The sequence below is a fragment of the Microcaecilia unicolor genome, chromosome 1 (assembly GCF_901765095.1).
Source record: "Microcaecilia unicolor chromosome 1, aMicUni1.1, whole genome shotgun sequence".
NCBI classification, from domain to species: Eukaryota; Metazoa; Chordata; class Amphibia; order Gymnophiona; family Siphonopidae; genus Microcaecilia; species Microcaecilia unicolor.
Window position 1 is genome coordinate 687,152,235 of NC_044031.1, and position 22,957 is coordinate 687,175,191.

Genomic DNA, 22,957 nt, shown 5'->3' on the forward strand with positions numbered 1-22,957 from the left:
CTGGATCTTGAGCCTGCTTGGGGGTTTCTGTTCTCTTGTATTCTTCACTGTGGGGCCTTTTTACAAAGATGTGTTAGGCTCTACGTGCATGCAGCACATGCCAAAATGAGACTACTGCGCCCCCCCCCCCCCGGCGGTCATTTCAGATTTGCCGTGTGCCCATAACACCTGGATGATTTATTTATTTCCTCCCATGCATGGCCTTTCCGGCAGTAATTGGCAGTTGGTGCGCGACGACTGGTCACCGCGTGTGTAGCATGTGAGCCCTTACTGTTAGATCAATGGGTGGTGTTAAGGGCTCAGGCTGGTTTTAGGTGCTCGCTGGTTTGTTTTACCACATGCCCTTTCCCCGTCCCATTAAAAGGAGCCCTTTTTTGCAGACATGGTAAAAACTGGCCTGAAGTGCCCAAAACACGCACCTATACTACCGTAGGCCACTTTTTTACTGCGGCTTAGTAAAAGGACACCTGCGTATTTGAAGTACGGTTGTGAGACGAGCATCAGCTTTGGCAGTAATATACTGGAAAGTTCCAGGACTGTGCTGAGCCTTATTCTGGTGATGAAGATAAAGGAAGATATTGGGGAGCGGGGAGAGGTTGTGGGTTTTAATAGTAATTTTCCCCTTTGTTAGGGATGGGATTTATTTGTTGTTCTTTGGAGACTTGAGTGGAAAAGGGGTATTGCTAATCCTTTTTTCTTTGATTTCACGATGGAGAAGGATTTGGATTGCATAGCTGAGAGTTTAACTGGTTTTCTGGTATGTCAACTGGAGTTAAAATTTTTACAGTATAAGTTAATGGTCTCAATTCACCCAGGAAGCAAAGGCTGTTGCTGCAGGACTTGGGCTCCCTGGTGAATCATGTAGTGTTTGTTCAAAAGACTCATTTTAAGCACTGCCATGAGCAATTGCTTTTCCATAGAGTGTACCCCCATGAAATATTTACTTCTGATACCTCTGATTCCAAAAAATGAGGAGTGGCTTTACTTTTTCGTAAAGATCTTAATCTGCAAGTGCAGAGTGTGAAAGGAGACCCCAATGGGAGGTATTTGTTTGCACAAGTACTACTGGAGGAAGTGGAATTGACCTTGGCAAACATATACGCACCGAATTTGGGTCAAGCAGACTTTCCTAATATTAAAATTTATCTAGAGGGGTTTGTTAAGGGACCCTTGATCTGTGCTGGGGACTTTAATACCTGTCTAAAGCCTACACTAGACTCTTTGGGCAATTGCTGTGACAGAGATCATCTCCAGTGCTGCTTTGAGGTTTTGTTTTGTACAGGAGCTGGGGATATGTGATGTTTGGAGGAAAGAGAATGATACACAAAGGCACTATACTGCTCCATGTTCTCAGTATTCCTGTATAGGTTATATTTTTGTGGATTTGTTCTGGGAGACCTGTTTTAGGCAATATATCATTTTCTGACTGTGCACCCTGTTGAGTAGATTTACTAGCTCTTAGAACTGAACCTGTAGAGTGGCTTTGGCTGCTCAACACTACCTTACTTAAAGATGAGAATATCTTGCGGGATTATAAAGATTTCATAAGACTAGGTCACAACTTGACATCCAGTCCTTCATTGGCTGTGGTCTGGGACGCTATGAAGGCTGTGACAAGTTTTTTTGTTTGTTTCTCCCCCCCCCCCCCCCGAAACATACAGTTAGGAAAAAGAAACTAAGAGAGGTGTTAAACTTCATTATCTAACGCTAATCTCTCAGAAACTCAAAATAAACAGACTGGGTCATTGAAGATCTTTTTATTTTTATTACAAGTTTTATCCAAGCAATTTTCACTTGTACAGAAAAGTGTTTATACAAGAAAATTATAACCTCTCATAAAGCAAGAAACAAACAAACAAAAAAATATATATATAAACACTCCATAATATTAGGATCCAAGACTAATGGAAAAGGGAGAAATTGAGGCAAAATTTAAAGACAGTATTATACCTGAGGAATATGGGCTAGAAATTAATTATATTCAGAGCTTTACTTAATCTCCTGAAACTCTTTTAGTTTCTAAAAAGGCTGACAAGTGAGAAGATTCAGTAAAGACATATTTAGCAACATTATATCTAATAGTACATTTGCATGGATATCTTAAGAAAAAGGTTCCACCTATTTGCAGAACTCCAGGTTTCAATAGTAACTGTTTACGTCTACGTTGAGCATCTCTTGATACATCAGGAAATAATTGAATCTTAAAGCCTAGAAACATTTTCTCTCTGTTTTAAAAAAACATTTGAAATAACCATTGTTTATCAGGGGATAGTGCCACCGAAGCAACCAAAGTTGTTGTTGTGGCTGATTCTGATTTTGGAGGCTGACTTGGACATAGTTGCAGTCACAGAGACATGGCTCAATGGTTCCCATGAATGGGATGTAAACATACCAAGCTATAATCTTTTTAGGAAGGATAGAGAGGGACGTATAGGTGGAGGAGTAGCTCTGTATGTGAGAAATGATATCGCAGCGACTGAAATGACAGGGAACTGGGGAAAGGAAGAAGCGATATGGATCACCTTAAAAAGAGAGGATAGAACCTTGGTCAACGTGGGTGTTGTCTATAGACCCCCAACACAATTGGAAGAACTAGATAAAGATCTGATCGCTGATATTCAAAAGTTGGGGAAGAAAAGAGAGGTGCTGTTGTTGGGAGATTTTAATCTGCCGGATGTAGATTGGAAGGTTCCGTCTGCAAAATCAGAAAGAAGTAGAGAGATTGTGGATGCTTTCCAAAGTGCTCTGCTCAGACAAATGGTGAACGAACCCACGAGGGAGGGAGCCACGTTGGATCTGGTGCTCACGAATGGGGATAGTGTGTCCAATGTCCGAGTGGCTGCACACCTGGGAAACAGTGACCATCAAACGGTTTGTTTTGATGTAACGGCTCATGTGGATGGCGGCCACTCTAAACTCAAAGTCCTGGATTTCAAGCGAGCTGACTTTAACAAAATGGGAGAATACCTGAGGAAGGAGCTGATGGGCTGGGAGGACATACGAGAAGTGGAAGGACAGTGGTCCAGGCTAAAAGAAGTAATAAACAGGGCCACAGACCTTTATGTAAGGAGAGTAAATAAAAGCAAGAGAAAAAGGAAACCGATATGGTTCTCAAAGCAAGTGGCTGAGAAAATAAAGATTAAAGAGTTAGCGTTCCAGAAATATAGAAAATCTCAAGAGGAGGAACACGGGGAGGAATACCGGATGAAACTGAAAGAAGCCAAGAGAGAGGTACGTCTGGCGAAGGCGCAAGCGGAAGAACAAATGGCTAGAAATGTAAGGAGGGGAGACAAAAACTTCTTCAGGTATATTAGTGAAAGGAGAAAGACTATAAAGGGAATTGTGAGACTAAAAGATACAGCAAAACGCTATGTAGAAAATGATGAAGAAAAAGCCAATTTGCTAAATAGATACTTTTGTTCTGTTTTCACTGAAGAAAACCCTGGGGAAGGACCGAGAGGGACTTGCAAAAGTACACCTGAGAATGAGGTGTACTTCACAGAAGAGTGTGTATGAACAACTTGAAAACCTAAAGGTGGACAAAGCCATGGGGCCGGACGGGATCCACCCCAGAATACTGAGGGAGCTCAGAGAGGTTCTGGCGGGTCCTCTTAAAGACTTGTTTAATTAAACCTTTGAGACGGGAGAGGTTCTGAGGGATTGGAGAATGGCGGAGGTGGTCCCTCTTCACAAAAGTGGGGATAGGGAAGAAGCTGGAAACTACAGGCCGGTAAGCCTCACTTCGGTTATTGGAAAAGTAATGGAAGCCATGCTGAAGGAAAGGATAGTGAATTTCCTGGAAGCCAATAAGTTGCAAGATCCGAGACAACATGGTTTCACCAAAGGGAAATCGTGCCAAACGAATCTCATTGAATTCTTTGACTGGGTGACAGGAGAATTAAATCAGGGACGTGCTATGGACGTCATCTACTTAGATTTCAGCAAGGCTTTTGACACGGTTCCCCACAGGAGGCTCTTAAATAAACTAGACAGCCTGAAGATAGGACCCGAAGTGGTGAACTGGATTAGGAACTGGTTGACGGACAGACGCCAGAGGGTGGTGGTGAATGGAGTTCGCTCGGAGGAGGGAAAGGTGAGTAGTGGAGTGCCTCAGGGATCGGTGCTGGGGCCAATTCTGTTCAATATATTTGTGAGTGACATTGCCGAAGGGTTACAAGGTAAAGTTTGCCTTTTTGCGGATGACACCAAGATTTCCAACAGAGTGGACACCCCGGAGGGAGTGGAAAACATGAAAAAAGATCTGAAGAAGCTAGAAGAATGGTCTAAGGTTTGGCAATTAAAATTCAATGCGAAGAAATGCAAAGTGATGCACTTAGGGAGTAGAAATCCAAGGGAGACGTATGTGTTAGGCGGGGAGAGTCTGATAGGCACGGACGGGGAGAGGGATCTTGGGGTGATAGTATCTGAGGACCTGAAGGCGCCGAAACAGTGCGACAAGGCGGTGGCCGTAGCTAGAAGATTGCTAGGCTGTATAGAGAGGGGAGTGACCAGCAGAAGAAAGGAGGTTTTAATGCCCCTGTATAAGACGTTGGTGAGGCCCCACCTGGAGTATTGTGTTCAGTTTTGGAGGCCGTATCTTGCGAAGGATGTTAAAAAAATGGAAGCGGTGCAAAGAAAAGCTACGAGGATGGTATGGGATTTATGTTCCAAGACGTATGAAGAGAGGCTTGCTGACCTGAACATGTACACCCTGGAGGAAAGGAGGAACAGGGGTGATATGATACAGACGTTCAAATATTTGAAAGGTATTAATCCGCAAACGAATCTTTTCCGGAGATGGGAAGGCGGTAGAACGAGAGGACATGAAATGAGATTGAAAGGGGGCAGACTCAGGAAAGATGTCAGGAAGTATTTTTTCACGGAGAGGGTCGTGGACGCTTGGAATGCCCTCCCGCGGGAGGTGGTGGAGATGAAAACGGTAACGGAGTTCAAACATGCGTGGGATATGCATAGAGGAATCCTGTGCAGAAGGAATGGATCCTCAGAAGCTTAGCTGAAATTGGGTGGCAGAGCAGGTGGGGGGAAGAGGGGGTGGTGGTTGGGAGGCGAGGATAGGGGAGGGCAGACTTATACGGTCTGTACCAGAGCCGGTGATGGGAGGCGGGACTGGTGGTTGGGAGGCGGGAAATACTGCTGGGCAGACTTGTATGGTCTGTGCCCTGAAAAGGACAGGTACAAATTCAAGGTAAGGCATACACATATGAGTTTGTCTTGGGCAGACTGGATGGACCATGCAGGTCTTTTTCTGCCATCATCTACTATGTTACTATGTATGCTTTTCTCGGTAGATAATAAGCTTGTGTAAAAGGCAGAAATTTATCTTCTGGAATTCCCAAAATTTCCTTCATATAATGCTTCAGCATTTTCAAGGGCCTAACCATAGTTACCCTTGGAAAGTTTAAAAAGCGAAGATTATTGCTCCTTACATAATTTTCAAAAGTTTCAGACATATTTCTCAAATTAGACAAGTCCTTAACCAATGAGATCTGTACATTTTGAATATTAGAAAAATCCCTGTCAATTTGGTCCATTCGAACGTGCAATTCCTTCACCTCTGTTTCAACTTTTCCCACTTTCTGTTCTACATGAGAGAGCTTCTGTGTAAGGGCAGCTGTGTAAGAAAAGTCTTACCTAGATCAGAAATTAAAGACCATAAAGAGTCTAAAGTTACGTCTGTAGGCTTCTTACTCAAAAAATCAGGAAAAAGATACCAGCATAGATTGAGAAGTATCACTTGTCATTTTAAGTTCAGGAGCACTTCGATCCTCTGCCCTCTTGGGAGTTGTCAAATTCCTCTATGAAGTGCTCCAGATGAAGATCAGCCTGTGGGAGGGTCTTCCTTAAGTTGAAAGTTTTTTACTCAAACATCTGGCTACTTCATCTGTGTTTGGGGGGGGGGGGGGGGGGGAAGACATCGTTTGTTGTTGACAGTTGTTTGGTATCTAGTAGGTCGTTCACCAGGCCGTACAGCATAGGCGGTCGGTGGCCCAACTGTTTGGGGAGGCTAAAGGGGGTGGGGTTAGGGGTGGGGCCAGGGGTGGGGCTTAAATCCATAATTGTCTGATCACACACAGAAAAAAAAAAAATAAATGTCACAATACCTTTTATTAAATTTAGATATTAGCTATGTATCATATGTTAAAGAATAAAGTGGTTGCTCAAAGCATATACTAACCACAATCGCTCAACTGAAAAACACTATGCACAACTTTGTGCAAAAACACACTCTGAACCTTACTGTACCATAAATATTACACCAATATACCACCCATACGGAAAATGCAGACCGTCAACAATATTGAAACAAGGGATCATAATATCACAATTCTCATGTAGAGCCACAAAACATCCTAATTCATGTTTAATGTGGGATAAAATGTCATAAATAAGTAAATCAACTTTTAATGTTGAACACCTAATTCTCAAAGTGGACATATTCCAAACACTATAATGAAAATAAAATGATCTTTTCTACCTTTGTTTTTCTGATTGTGCTGGCCCAGTATCCGATTCTGCTGCTATCTGTCCTCTTAACTCCGTTTCCAGGGCTTCCTTTCCATTTATTTGTTTACTTTCCGCCTTTCTTCTTCATTTCTTGTCCTACATCCATAATGGGTCCTCCGCAAACTTGACTGTCCAGTGGATCCAGCTTTTGCCTATTTTCTTCATCCATGTGCAGTTTTTCTACTCTCTTCCTTTTCTGTTATCTCATCTCCTTCCTCACTCCTCCCTCCCCCTCCATGTCCAGCAACCCTCCTCTCCCCTTCCCTCCATCCAGCAACCCTCCTCTCCCCTGCCCTCTCCTCTCCCCTTCTTCCACCATGTCCAGCAACCCTCCTCTCCCCTTCCCTCCATCCAGCAACCCTCCTCTCTCCTTCTTCCACCATGTCCAGCAACCCTCCTCTCCCCTTCCCTCCATCCAGCAACCCTCCTCTCTCCTTCTTCCACCATGTCCAGCAACCCTCCTCTCCCCTTCCCTCCATCCAGCAACCCTCCTCTCTCCTTCTTCCACCATGTGCAGCAACCCTCCTCTCCTCTCCCGACTGCCCTGTTTCCTTCCGGCACCCCCCCCCCCCCCCCGCCGTATCCGTACCTTTAAATATTATAGTTTTGCTGGAGTCGCGGGCAGCCGGCATTGAAGACATCGGCAGGCTTACGCCGGTTCCAGCAGCCTTCCCTTCCCTCGTTGCAAGTCGGATGATGGCTCCGCCCTTTTCTGACGTATTTCCTGTTTCTACGAGGGCGGAGCCATCATCCGACTTGCAACGAGGGAAGGGAAGGCTGCTGGAACCGGCGTAAGCCTGCCGATGTCTTCAATGCCGGCTGCCCGCGACTCCAGCAAAACTATAATATTTAAAGGTGCGGGGCGGGGCAGTGGCGGGCTGGGGAGGCTTGGCCTCCCCAAGCCTCTTATACGGGGCGCCTATGCCGTACAGCTTTTTCAGATCCTTGTAGTCCAGCAGACTTATTTTCAAAAGAGAAGGACGCCCATCTTTCGACATAAATCGGAAGATGGGCTTCCTTCTCACAGGGTCGCCCAAATCGGCTTAATCGAAAGCCGATTTTGGGCGTCCTCAACTGCTTTCTGTCGTGGGGACGACCAAAGTTCACGGGGGGGGGGGGGGGGGGGGTGTGTGTGTGTGTGTGTCGGAAGCATAGTGAAGGCAGGACTGGGGCGTGCCTAACACATGGGCGTCCTCGACCCATAATGGAAAAAAAGGGCGTCCCGGATGAGCACTTGGCCGACTTTACCTGGTCCTGTTTTTCTTACAACCAAGGCACAAAAAGGTGCCCGAACTGACCAGATGACCACTGGAGAGAATTGGGGATCACCTCCCCTTACTCCCCCAGTGGTCACTAACCCCCTCCCACCCTAAAACTAGCATTGGGAGAGAGAGGAAATAGAGACAAAATATTCACCCGAGAAGAATGTGTAGTACTTCCTTTATAAGAAGCAACTAGATGGAGTGGGAGGTATCATCAGTGAAAGTCCAATTGGATTGTGGTGGATCTGTGACTCATCACAGGGGGGAAAAAAAACCTGGAAAAAATATGTAGATGACCTGCAACCTCCCCATCACCTGGTAACTGGCTGAATGGAGCGCAGGGTATCAGTAGCTCCATTCAGCTACTTGTCAGATGATGAGATTGCAGGCCATCTGCATACTTCTATGTAAAGTCTTCGCTATGTTGTATCAGGTTCATAACTGGGGGGGGGGGGGGGGGCAATGCCCTCTAAAAAGAGAGAATAGCAGGAATATGTTGCCTGGATCAGTAGATTTCCTAGCAGCTCTCTCTCCTCCATACAGAGAAGTAGATGTAGATCCTTGTAATTTTTACAGGTGTTATCATGGAAAACATTAAGGCAAAATGGGCTGAAGATTTGCTGGATATTTTCTTTGTTTCAGTGTACCTTAAGAGAAATCACTTCCTTTAGTTTTTTGCCCTAAAATGGGGCCATTTGCAGTTCATCTCCACTGTAAAATGAGATAACCTATTGCTCACAGACAATGTTTTTTTTTTTGGGGGGGGGTGGGGGTGGGGGGGGGTTGTTTGTTTTGTCAAGTATGAGGCATTGCTGCATAACATTTCTTATGTCAGGTTTTCTTTATAGATTTTGATAACCAGTTTTCACTGTGTTGTGGGTTATTTTTCTTTCAATTTTGTGCTTTATTCATGTTATGTTTTTACTTCAGACAAGTTGTTGCATGGCATAGACCCTACTGTGTGGATCTTGAAGAAAGCACATTCTCACATCTTCGTTCCTTCCTTGAGCGATACTGTGATAAAATCAACAGTGATGTACCCCCGCCTCCTTTTCCTTCATCCAGGTACAGTGTTTAGGAAGATTTAGTGGGTGCATTTACTCTTTTGCAGTTTCTAAATAAAGCAACTTGTTCAAAATGAAATCTTGTTCTCATAATAATTGACAGCAGTCAGATTTTCCTACAGCTGTTTTCATAACAAATACTTTTGTTGGCTTCTGTTTTAATTTAGTTAAAGAAAAACTAAGTATGGTGTCATGAAACTCCTAGTGCCCACCTGGGGTTAATGCTGCAGCCACCTGGAGGGTCTTGTCCCTAGCACTGTTCAGGCCCGCCTGCACCAGGGCATGTGCTCTACACCACCCTCCTCCCACCGACTGGGTTCCGCTTGCCTCTAGGCTAGTCGTCCATTCTCAGGTTATTCCCCGGTGATTTCTAGGACATTGGGGTCACACTCTCAGGGGTCCCACAGTTCCTAGAAAGCACTCACAGACCTAAAACACAAACCACCAGGATTCTTAGTCAGTCCAAGACACCAGAGCTATTAAGCTAATGGGTTTATTATTACAGAAATAGGACAGTGGACGATATAAAACAGGTGGAAAAACAACAGGCAATAATGGGTAGCTGAATAAGGATCAATATTAAAACTGCTCACAGATCTTGAACAGGGCCTCAGGGCAGAGATGTTTACCCTCTGCACTCCCTCTCTGAGACTGGGGAAAATCCAGTATCTCCTGGCTGGATTTGAACTCCAGGTCCAATCAGAGCCCAGAGCACCAACTTTGAAAATATCTGTCCAGTGGCACTGCAGGTTGCCTTCCCACAGGGCTTAAATTGAAAAGAAAACAGTCTTTTCTGCAACAGCTTTAAAACAGAAATTAAACACCACCTGCTGGCCAAACAAGAGAAATACTCTGCATGAAAAGATTAATTCAGTTCACAGGCTTGAAAACCCCCTGTTTCGCCACATATGGTATTTTATTTATTATTTATTTTATTTATTTTGTTACATTTGTACCCCACGCTTTCCCACTCATGGCAGGCTCAATGCGGCTTACATGGGGCAATGGAGGGTTAAGTGACTTGCCCAGAGTCACAAGGAGCTGCCTGTGCCTGAAGTGGGAATCAAACCCAGTTCCTCAGTTCCCCAGGACCAAAGTCCACCACCCTCTCCACATAGTAGTTGATACCTGAGAGCAATTTTCAAAACTGTTTACCTGGGTAAATATTAACGCAGTTAAATTGGTTTGACTCAAAATCACTTTCCTCTACCCAGCTAAAAATAAGTTTGCTTTCATAGAACATGTATCTTTAGCCACATTTTAGAGGACGTATCCCTGGTATGGGTGTGAGCTCAGATTTGATTTTCTAATGTGTAAATGTTATTTTCTGATAAGGTTTTGCCTTCAAAGGTTGAAAATGCCAAGTCTAAGGGTACTCTTTAGATCATATATCTCATAAGTGATTTTCAAAGGGAAGTTACCTGCATAATTTCCCTTGGAAAATGTGCTTTGTTTTACCCATTGACTCTGTATCAACAGGAGCTATTTGAGAATTGTCCCTAGTATGTAATGCTAAATGAAATGGGATAGGAAAATTAGTTAGAATGAAGGGACAGAGGGAACCCTTGTCAATTTGTATAGAGCATCAAGCTAAAGTATTTTGAGACCATAAATGTTAGATTGGAGTGGCATACTAAGATCAGAATAAGTAAGGGGCTAAGTAGGTGAGGGAATATACAAAAACAAGTTGTGAATAATTTTGTATGTAGAGCAGTTCTCCATGGTGTGATGGGGTCTCTTCTAGCAAGAGGCAGCTGAGATAGAAAAGAACTCTCTACTACAAGAAATAAGATAAATTACACCATAGGGTACTTCCCCTTTTCATGGTCAGTATTTTTGATTCCCCTTTAAATCAGGGTGAAATAGGAGCACACAGTCAAGGCATCACAGCTTTAAAAAAGTAAACACACGGACTTGGTGGCTACATGCACCATTTGGCAATATCTAGGTTTCCGTTTTCTTTTCTTTGTATAAAAATCCTGCCCCCTTCCCCTCCCCCCAAAAAAAGAAAATTCAACTAAGGACTAGGGAAGTTTATGCAAATGAGCTCCTCTATAGCAGTTCCCTTTACTGCTTTTCAAAAGAAGGTCCCTTTCTTTGAAACCACTTAATGTCTCTTCCTTTTCCTGAAATAGAATTTACCAGGTAAACAGTCTACGGATCAGTCTGTACACAATAAAGAAAGTTCCCAAATTTCCTGCATTCCAAATGCTGGTGTAAACAAAAACTACTCAACACCCAAAAAAATAACTAATTTCATATCTTCTGTTTAGCCCCTCATAAGCCTAGGGCTCAAACAGCTAGCAGATCCCTTGCACAATCGCTCGTAATAGAGCAGGCCTGGTGTTGTGCATGGGAGTCTTTTTTTTTTTTTTTTTTTTTTTCTAGTGGCATATCTTCCTGGAAATCAAAAACAAATAGTCAACTCACTGTGTCTGCATTTAGATACTCATGCATGGTCCCTAGAAAATGTAGTAGTATAAAAGCTTTTTACATGCAGGGGCCACCAAGAATAGACATATTTTGTGACCAACTCAATAAGATGCGTCTGTCCTTTTGTTCCTGCCATTCAGCCAAGAATCTAGACATAGTGGATGCTTTTGCATTTTCATGGAACCTTGGCCTCCTTTATGCTTTTTCACCATTACCTCTAATAGCAAAAGACTATTCAGAAGATCAGTCAAGATACGGCAACTAATAATGCTGATAGTTCTGTATTGGCCCTGGCAAATCTGGTTTCCATATTTCAGAAACTTGCACATGAGGAGCCATTTATTCTACTGACATTTCTGATGCTACTAACACAACAGGAAGGATGTGTTCTTCATCTCAGTCTATGCCTCCTAGCTTTCACAGCTTGAATGTTGAAAGGTTCTTAACAGCACTGCAACCAATTTCAGATGACATGCATGAGATTATATTAGCATAAAGAAAAGAATCTACTAGGAGATCCAATGAGTTTATGTATTTATTTATTTATTTTGTTACATTTGTACCCCGCGCTTTCCCACTCATGGCAGGCTCAATGCGGCTTACATGGGGCAATGGAGGGTTAAGTGACTTGCCCAGAGTCATAAGGAGCTGCCTGTGCCTGAAGTGGGAATCAAACTCAGTTCCTCAGTTCCCCAGGACCAAAGTCCACCACCCTAACCACTAGGCCACTCCTCCACTATTTAGATTAGTACAGCCAGCAGCAAATGTTTTTCCACTTAAAGATCCTTTGGCTTATCTGTATAGTTAGTACTACAGTATCTCCTCATGCTGTCAGGCTCAGCCTTTCTAAACGTTCAGTAAAATTTCACCTTGGCACTATCCGAGTGCACCATCACTAAGTGATAAGTTTTATGAAAGGCCTCTTCAACTCCATATCATCGATTAAAGACCAGCAATAGACTGGGATCTTAATTTAATGTTATTTCAGTTAATGAAACCACTTTTTGAACCACTGGTATCTTTCCTGAAGTTCCTATCCTGGAAGACTTTCTTGTTGCTATCTTGTCAGCCTGCTGCATCAGTGAGTTGGAAACATTTGTTCACTATGAGCCATATATGCAGTATTTTTGACAACAGTGTGGTACTTCACACTCATCCATAATTTTTTTTTTAATAACCAAAAACAGTTTCAAATTTCCCCATTAATCAGCAAATAGTTCCATTAGTCTTTTTCCCATTGCCATTTACCAGTAGCAAAGAGCAAAATTTATATACTTTAGATTGCAGGAGAGCGTTGCAAATATATTGTCAGAAGATGACTCTCTTCCAGTATTCTCATCTCAATTGTTTCTATCATACAGTCTTAATAAAATTAGGGTTCTTCTCACTAAGAGGACACATCTACATGGACTTCAGAGTGTATATATCTTTCTGCTGTAAGCAAACAGATACCAACGTATCTGCTAAAGTAACTGCTTATCTGCTAGGATTGTAACAACTGTAGTTTAACTGCAGTATGCATCGACTGAAGATATTTGTAAAGCAGGACCTGGCGTCAGTACATATATTTACTAAACACTATTGTATTGACCAAACTTCTGCCACTGACTCTGAATTTGGTCAAGCTGTTTTAAAGTTTATCTTGCTGTTCTGTTTTAATCACACTAATCAAGAATTACTCTTGTTAACAAGTCCATTAATAAGCTTCAGCTTGCTTATTCCTCTGTCTATTCAGATTTCACAGGGTACAATAAATGACTTAATTGCAGTCATTTATTGTAGAAAAATAGAAGAATGAAGGCAAATAAAGGCCATGTGGCCTATCCAGTCTGCTTATCCATGCCATTTACTATCCCACCCTCTCCCTTAGATAGCCTGTGTACATGGCGAAAGCTTTCTTGAATTCAGATACAGTTTTCATCTCCTCCACCAGGAGACTGTTCCACAAATTTGTCATCCTATCCATGAAGAAGCATTTCCTCGCGTTACTTCTGAATCGATCCCCCTTTACCTTCATCCTAATCCTCCTCATTCCAGAGTTCCTTTCAATTGAAAGAGACTCGCCTATTGCGCATTTATGCCATGTAGGTATTTAAACGTCTCTGTTCTATCTTCTCTCTCCTGCCTTTCTTCCAAAGTATACATATTGAGATTAAATCTGTCCTTATACATTTTTACAAAGGCCACTGACCTTTTTAGTAACCGCTCTCTGGACCCAACTCCATCCTGTTTATACCTCGCTATAAGGTCACCACTTGTGTGACCAGTGATCCCGCTTGTCCATAGAGAAAGCTTAGTTACATAAGCACCGCCATACTGGGAAAAGACCAAGGGTCCATCAAGCCCACCATCCTGTCTCTGACAGCAGCCAATCCAGGCTTCAAGACCCTGGCAAAAAAAAAAAAAAAATTAATAATGTTCAATGGACTTTTCCTTCAGGAATCTGTCCAAACCCCCCTTAAACTCCGTAAGGCCAGCTGCTGGCACCACATTCTCCGGCAACGAGTTCCAGAGTCCAACTACACGCTTATTGAGATGGACTTGGGGAAAGCCACTGCTGGCATGGCATGCTGCTACTAATTAGGTTTCTGCCAGGTAAGCTTGTGACCTAGATTGGCCACTGTTGGACCATTGGTCTGACCCAGTATGGTTATTCTTATGTTCTTATGAGGGTTCTCTTTGGACAGCAGTATCCTACAGCCACACATACCCACCTGCCTATCCCAAGGTTGAAGCACACTACAACATGAACTGAAAAGAAGGTGATGATGTGGAATGTAGTAGTACCTGCGCAAGTTCAGAAGACTGTAGAGGTTTTTGATCTGTAGGAGAGCACACCCAACAAACTCCATCATTACCGATGTCGCCAGTTTTGGGACTATAGGATCCTGCTGTCCTTGGAGAAACCCTCATTAAAGGGTAAGCAGTTACACTTTTCAATACTGTTATAGAATTGGTCAAGATAACATTTCTGATCTTATAGTAGACATTTTCAGTACTTTAAGTCCTGAAGAGAGAAAACCAAGAGCTAGTTTTCTGATATAGCTCTTGAGAATATACTGGTTTGGAAAAGGAAATGAGGTAGTGTAACAAAAAGCCTAGCCACCCACCTGGGGTTACCCTGTGGCCACTTAGGTCTACCCCCGGCACAGCTCAGGTCTGCACCTGCTTCTTGTGCTCTACACTAGCAGCCTCCTCCCACCGACTGGGTCCCAACCACCTCTGGGTGAGTCTTCCATTCTCAGATTATCCCCATTGATTTCTAGGTTACTGGGGCCACACTCCCAGTGGTCCCATGGTTCCTAGAAAGCACTCACAGACCCAACACAGTCCAGACAGGCAGAATGAACAAACAATTGTGTTTATTCTCAGAACTTGGGACTTTGGACAAAAATGTCAATTGGCAAACAATAACAGGTAACTCAAATATAGATCAATTATAACACTAGCTAAACATCTGTATATTGTCTAAACAGTACCTGGGAAGATCAGGACATATAATTGTTCACAGAGCCTTAGCAAAGAGATCTGTCTCTCTCTTCTTCCAGGCCAAGACTGAAGCAACAGCACTACTAGGCATTTTCAAACTCTAGGCCAATCAGAGCCAGGTTAACAAGTTTTAAACATATACTGATGCTTGCTTAGTACATAAGTATTGCCATACTGGGAAAGACCAAAGGTCCATCAAGCCCAGCATCCTGTTTCCAACAGTGGCCAATCCAGCTCAAAAATAACCTGGCAAAATCCCAAAAATGTACAAAACATTTTATACTGCTTATCCCAGAAATAGTGGATTTTCCCCAGTCCATTTAATAATGGTCTGTGGACTTTTCCTTTAGGAAGCCGTCCAAACCTTTTTAAAAATCCACTAAGCTAACTGCCTTTACCACATTCTCCGGCAACGAATTCCAGAGTTTAATTACACGTTGAGTGAAGAAAAATTTTCTGATTCATTTTAAATTTACTACATTGTAACTTCATCGCTTGCCCCCTAGTCCTAGTATTTTTGGAAAGTGTGAACAGACGCTTCACATCCACCCGTTCAACTCCACTCATTTTATAGACCTCTATCATATCTCCCTTCAGCCGCCTTTTCTCCAAGCTGAAGAGCCCTAGCCGCTTTAACCTTTCCTCATAGGGAAGTCGTTCCAGCTCCTTTATCATTTTCGTCGCCCTTCTCTGCAGCTTTACTAATTCCACTATATCCTTTTTGAGATGCGGCGACCAGAATTGAATACAATATTTGAGGTGCGGTCGCACCATGGAGCGATACAAAGGCATTATAACATCCTCATTTTTGTTTTCCATTCCTATCCTAATAATACCTAACATTCTGTTTGCTTTCTTAGCCGCAGCAGCACACTGACCAGAAGGTTTCAACGTATCATCAACGACGACACCTAGATCCCTTTCTTGGTCCGTGACTCCTAACGTGGAACCTTGCATGACGTAGCTATAATTCGGGTTCCTCTTTCCCACATGTATCACTTTGCACTTGCTCACATTAAACGTCATCTGCCATTTAGACGCCCAGTCTCCCAGTCTCGTAAGGTCCTCTTGTAATTTTTCACAATCCTCCCGCGATTTAACGACTTTGAATAACTTTGTGTCATCATCAAATTTAGTTACCTCACTACTTATTCCCATCTCTAGGTCATTTATAAATATGTTAAAAAGCAGCGGTCCCAGCACAGACCCCTGGGGAACCCCACTAACTACCCTTCTCCATTGAGAATACTGACCATTTAACCATACTCTCTATTTTCTATCTCTTAACCAGTTTTTAATCCACAATAGAACACTACCTCCTATCGCATTACTCTCCAATTTCCTCTGGAGTCTTTCATGAGGTACTTTATCAAACGCCTTCTGAAAATCCAGATACACAATATTGACCGGCTCCCCTTTATCCACATGTTTGTTCACCCCTTCAAAGAAATGTAATAGATTGTTGAAGCAAGATTTCCCTTCACTAAATCCATGTTGGCTTTGTCTCATTAATCCATGCTTGTGTTAAAGAAAAAGAACATTCAGCATAAACGTGCACCATCTTCTGGCCAAATAGGAGAAATACACTTCAGACAATTAAAACAGGGAATTATCCAATATATATTACAGGCTTAAAACACAGTTTCTTCACAGGTAGATTCAAGAGTGTGCCAAAATATAGGTGCTGGGATGATGCGCAAGTAGTAGTTCTGCACAGTACTACTACTACTACTACTATTTAGCATTTCTATAGCGCTACAAAGCGTACGCAGTGCTGCACAAACATAGAAGAAAGACAGTCCCTGCTCAAAGAGCTTACAATCTAGTACACAAAAAGTAAAGCAAACAAATCAATTAATATGTAGAGGAAAGAGGAGAGGAGGGTAGGTGGAGGCGAGTGGATACAAGTGGTTACGAGTCAAAAGCAATGTTAGAGGTGGGCTTTCAATCTAGATTTAAAGATGGTCAAGGATGGGGCAAGACGTAGGGGCTCAGGAAGTCTATTCCAGGCATAGGGCGCAGCAAGACAGAAGGAGCGAAGTCTGGAGTTGGCAGTAGCGGAGAAGGGAACAGATAAGGGTTTATCCAGGGAAGGGGGTAGGGAAGGACGAGTGTGGAGAGATACTGGGGAGCAGCAGAGTGAGTACATTTATAGGTTAGTAGAAGAAGTTTGAACAGGATGCGAAAACGGATAGGGAGCCAGTGAAGCGACTTGAGGAGAGGGGTAGTATGAGTAAAGCGACCCTGGCGGAAGATGAGACGGGCAGCAGAGTTTTGAACTGACTGGAGAGGGGAGAGGTGACTTAAGTGGGAGGCCAGCAAGAAGCAGATTGCAGTAGTCCAAACGAGAGGTGACAAGGGTGTGGATGAGGGTTTTGGTAGAGTGCTCGGAAAGAAAGGGGCGGATTTTACGGATGTTGTAAAGAAAAAAATGACAGGTCTTGGCGGTCTGCTGTATATGAGCAGAGAAGGAGAGAGAAGAGTCAAAGATAACACCAAGGTTTCGAGCTGAGGAGACAAGGAGAATGAGAGAGCCATCAACAGAAATAGAAAACGGGGGGGGGGGGGAGTGGGGAGGTGGGTTTGGGGGGGAAAATGAGAAGCTCGGTTTTGCTCATATTTAATTTCAGGTGGCGTTGAGACATCCAGATAGCAATGTCAGACAAGCATGCTGAAACTTTGGTTTGGATGTAAGGTGAGATATCAGGGGTAGAAAGATAGAATTGGGAGTCATCAGCATAGAGATGGTAGGAAAAGCCATGGGATGAGATTAATGGACCAAGGGAAGAAGTGTAGATAGAAAAGAGGAAGGGACCAAGAACAGAACCCTGAGGTACGCTGACAGGCAGAGGGATAGAAGTAGAAGAGGATCCACCAGAGTGAACACTAAAGGTGCGGAGGGAGAGGTAGGAAGAGAACCAGGAAATGACAGAGCCCTGGAATCCAAGTGAGGACAGGGTTTCGAGAAGTATGCTGTGATCGACAGTGTCAGAAGCAGCGGAAAGATCAAGAAGAATGAGGATGGAATATTGACCTCTGGATTTAGCCAGTAATAGGTCATTGGAGACTTCAGTAAGCGCAGTTTCGGTTGAGTGGAGAGGGCGAAAACCAGATTGTAGTGGGTCAAGAATAGCATGTGAGGAGAGAAAATCAAGGCAGCGGCGGTGAACAGCACGCTCAAGTAATTTGGAGAGAAAGGGAAGGAGGGAGATGGGTCGGTAATTAGAGGGACAAGTAGGGTCAAGTGAAGGCTTCTTAAGGAGAGGTGTGACCACAGCATGTTTAAAGGCAGCAGGGACAGTCACAGTGGAAAGTGAGAGGTTGAGAATGTGACAGATAAAAGGAATAAGAGCAGGAGAGATGGCATTAAAAAGGTGGGTGGGAATGGGATCAGAGGAACAGGTGGTACATTTTGAGGAAGAAAGGAGAAGTGTAGTTTCCTCAATAGTAACTTCAGGAAAGGAGGAAAGGGAATGAGGGGAAGGAGAGAGAGGGAACGGACTAGTGGAGGGAGAGGTGGCGAGGTAGAGAATGCAAGGGTTATCTTTTGAACCTTGTGAAAGAATTCAGCAAGGGTCTGAGGAGATAATGAAGGGGGAGTTGGGGGAGGGGGCACCTTGAGGAGAGAGTTCAATGTGGTGAAGAGAAGTCGAGGGTTAGAGCCAAGAGAGTTAGTCAGTTGGATATAATAATCCTGTTTGGCACGTAAAAGAGCAGATTGGAAGGAGGTCAGCATGAACTTAAAGTGTAAGAAATCAGCAAGGGCCCAAGATTTCCGCCAGAGGCGTTCGGCGGAGTGGGTACAGGAACGTAGGTAGCGGATATTAGAAGTCAGCCAAGGTTGGGGTTTTGCACTACTACTACTTAGCATTTCTATAGCGCTGCCAGGGTTACGCAGCGCTGTACAAGTTTAACATGGGGAAGGACCGTCCCTGCTCACACGAGCTTACAATCTAAAGGTTACAAACTATGTAGTCAGTGTAGGTATCATGAGTGGGGAAGGTGGTTATGCGCCAAAAGCAAGGGAGAAGAGATGGGCTTTGAGTAAGGACTTGAAGATGGGCAGGGAGGGCGCATGACATATGGGCTCGGGAAGGCTGTTCCAGGCATATGGTGATGCGAGGCAGAAGGGGCGGAGTCTGGAGTTAGCGATGGTGGAGAAGGGTACACGCCTTATAGGGTGGGTCATCAAAGGTGCAAGAGTGTCTAAGGCAGATGATAGAATATTGTTGTAAGAAGAAACAGCCTCGTTGACAGATGTGGATGGTGCCACAGTCGAGAGGAGGTTTGAAACATGGGAGGATAGAGATGAAGGGTCAATACCATGAAGATTTCTAGATCAATTAGATAAGATAGGACGGGACTGGGAGGGAGGAGATTTAAGTGTGAAAGTTATAAGATGGTGATCAGAGAGGGGAAGATCAGAGGCAAGGAAACTAGAGGGTGAACAGTTTGAGGAGAAGATAAGATCAAGACAGTGACCATTTTGATGAGTGGGGGAGGTGGAGCATAGTTGGAGATTAAAGGAGGATGTTAAAGCGAGTAACTTGGAAATGTAAGAGTTAGAAGGATCATTAGCAGGAATATTAAAGTCACCAAGGATGAGAGAGGGGGAGGAAGGATCATGGAAGAAGGCAAGCCAGGCATCAAAGTCACTGAGAAAGGATGAAAGGGACTTATCAGGGGGACGATAAATGACCGCTATTCGAAGAGGCAGAGAAGAGAAAAGGCGGATAGAGTGGACTTCAAAGGAGGAAAAACAGTGAGATTGAGGTGGAAGAAGGGGGTTGAAATCTGGAAGAGGGAGAGAGAAGTAATCCAACACCGCCCCCGCGGCCAGCAGGGCGAGGAGTATGTGAAAAAAGATAACCGCCATGGCAGAGGGCTGCGACTGAAGCAGAGTCATCAGGGCAGAGCCAGGTTTCTGTTATGGCGAGCAGATGGAGGTGACGTGAGATAAAGAGGTCATGAACATATGGGAGTTTGTTGCAGATAGAGCGGGCATTCCAAAGGGCGCAAGAGAAGGGCAGAGAAGAAGAGGGGAGTAGAGGAATAGTGATGAGGTTAGGTGAGATCTGTAGAGTTGGGATAATAGTTGGTGAGGAGGGCCAGGATTGGGAATGATTTCACCGGCTGAGAGTAAGAGAAGGAGTAAAAGAGAGCGGAGGGGAGTAGGAGAGGTGTGGCCATGAAGGTGTCGAAGGCGAGAGGTATTTAGGTGGAATGGGGAAGGCAAAATGGAAGGAAGAAAGAGATGAAGACCGTTCACTTGTCTATTAGATTGTAAGCTCTTTGAGCAGGGACTGTCTCTCTTTGTTAAATTGTACAGCGCTGCGTAACCCTGGTAGCGCTCTAGAAATGTTAAGTAGTAGTAGTATTAAAAGATAAGAGGGAGGAAGAGGGTAGGAGAGAAGGTGAGGTGATGAAGTCGATGGATGGGCAGTGAGTTCCTGTAGTGGAGAGAAGTAGGGGGTGAGGGAAAAGATTAGAAAGGGACAGGTCAAGAAAGAGAATGTGTATAGGGGCCATAGCGTGATTCAGAATTAGGTATAATTGGGTGAGGTCAGTAGTGAGTGGGAGAAAATAGATGTAAAGAGAAAAATGCCCTGGCACGCGGCACCAAGAGCAGAGGCCCTGAGTGGATCGGAGTGGACCTGAGAGTCACCCCGGAAAAGGCTGTAAAGGATATGCAGATGAGCTGCAAGTCCTCCACAGTACCTGAAAGGCAGCCGGTGGTAGAGCTGGGCACCTCAGCTGAGGAAGACTTAGCAGGGGTTAGGCCGAAGCCAGCATTCCTCCCCTTGAGGGTCGCCTGATCCTAGCCAAAAAGCACCTGGAAACCCTGGCACGTGGAGCGAGGGTCCTGGGAAGATTGGGGTGGACCTGGGAGTCACCCCAGATACAACTGTGAGGAAATGCAGAAGGGCTGCAAGTCCTCCACAGCGCCTGATGGGAGCACTGGGCACCAAGAGCGGAGGCCCTGAGTGGATCGGAGTGGATCTGGGTGTCACTCCGGAGAAGGCTGTAAAGGATATGCAGATGAGCTGCAAGTCCTCCACAGCACCTGAAAGGCAGCAGGTGGTAGAGCTTGGCACCTCAGCTGAGGAAAGCTTACCAGGGGTTAGGCCGAAGCCAGCATTCCTCCCCCTGAAGGTCGCCTTTGGGTGCAAGCACTTAGGCCATGTCAAAGGCTGGTATAAGTGTTTTTGCCTTACTGTTGACAGGCAGGTAATTCCTAGTATTCTATCATCTACATGCTTTACTCCTAGGCACCCCCCTCCACATCCACTCCCCTTAGAAGCTGGACGCAATAGAATTTGCACGTAGAACTTCTAGAATAGCAACTAAGGGGAGTCGGGTGAGCAACTGGTAATTGGTGCCAGTTAGTGCCAATTAACACGTTTAAGCCAGTAATGAGCTGTTTAACTCCAATTAACAGCCAGTTAAGTTGCATGCACAAATTTACATGCTAGGAATACATTTGGGCACACAAGTTTATAGAATTAGGGGGAATATATACTTTAAACAACTGATGTGATCAGGTATAAAGAAAAGTCAAGTAGAAAGTGCATAAAGAAACACATTTATTGGTGAAGAAAATGAAGTTGATTAACTTCTATTCATCTTTGTCATTATTCATTTCACAGGTAGATTTAAAAATCAGGTAAATACATTTTTAGAGAATTCATATAGTAGGAGTAGAAAGAGGAGCAACCCAGGAGAGCAATTTTATTGCTGTAGCTAGAGCAAATCCTGTAGTGTGTAAAAGGAGAGAATAATTAGATGAATAGTGACATTGACGTTTTTGTGGTATTAAGAAAACCACTGCAATCATTAGGCAACTAAGTATTTTTAATGTTTAATGTGTTTAAACTGCTCTTCATTAATTACAGTACGGAGTTTTAATTTTCTTTATTGGTGTAAGTATATTAAAATATTAATCTGTTTTGATAAATTTTTACAAAAGATGTGTACTTGTTAACCAGAATGACAGTAGCTTGCCTTGGGAACATCGATCAGTATCGTCAAAGCTACTGACTAGTACAACTGATTTTGAAGTAAGAGGCATGTCAGCCAGAATGTTGACCTTGGATAGAAGGATAAGAAGTTTATTTAAAAATTGTTGAAACATTGTCATGTGACTTAATTGAAATGAAACAGATGTACCGTTTTGTGCCTGTACTACTACTACTACTACTACTACTACTAATAGCATTTATATAGCACTACCAGACGCACGCAGCGCTGAGCATTTGACATAGAGAGACAGTCCCTGCTCAAAGAGCTTACAATCTAGGTAAAACAGACAGACAAGACATTACGGGCAAGGGAATTACAGGGTAAAGAGGAATAGGGGAGGAGGAGGGCAAATGAGTAGCGGCTAGGAGCCAAATGCAGCAGTGAAAAGGTGAGCCTTCAGCATAGATTTAAAAACAGGTAGAGGAAATGCTTGATATATCTGGCCTGATGTTTCTTACATAGCTTGAGAGAGACTGTAAAAATGAAACTTAATTGATATTCTAGAACTTAACTGCCTAGTAAAATGTTACCTTCTTTCTTAGATTGTTTTCAAATATAAATTGATCAGCATTTGCAGTATGTGGGTTAGATTGTAGTTGGTATCCAAAACATAACTCAAGGAAAGCTACGTTAAATAATATGACTAATAGTGGGCATCCTTATTTTACAGAGAGCATCATAATTTTCTCAAACTATGCCTGAAATTACTTTCTAATCATCTTGCTCTTGCATTGGCTGGAGGAGTAGCTACTAGTATTCTTGGAAGGCAGGCTGGTCCGCTTCGAAATTTATTGTTTAGGCTAATGGATTCTTCCGTTCCAGATGAAATCCAAGAGGTAATATATTCCTATTTTTTAACTTCAGTTCTCAGGAAAATAGATACATTGGTAATGGTCATTCCTTGTTATATAATAAGGAATGATTGGTATGCAGTATTATTAATATGATGATGTTTCAGGTATAGTAGACATGGTACATAAATAGAATTTTTAAATTGCTGTTTTTATAATGGAAATATGGAACAATTTGACTTCATATATGTTGTTCAAAACACTGACCTTTATTTCCATTAATGTGAAATTTCACAATTTGTCACTTAACCATTTGATTTATCCATTTTATAATAAGGAATATGAAGAAATACATCTTTTCCTTCATTGTTTA

General features: G+C 43.4%; 1 protein-coding gene across 1 annotated transcript in view; it reads left to right on the forward strand.

Annotated features, from left to right (window-relative positions):
* HERC1 (HECT and RLD domain containing E3 ubiquitin protein ligase family member 1) overlaps positions 1 to 22,957 on the forward strand; it is a 736,289-nt gene that overhangs the window by 87,667 nt on the left and 625,665 nt on the right. The window contains exons 12-13 of the mRNA XM_030188195.1: positions 8,718 to 8,852; positions 22,464 to 22,629. Coding sequence (XP_030044055.1) covers positions 8,718 to 8,852; positions 22,464 to 22,629 — 301 coding nt within the window. The remainder of the gene's footprint in view (positions 1 to 8,717; positions 8,853 to 22,463; positions 22,630 to 22,957) is intronic.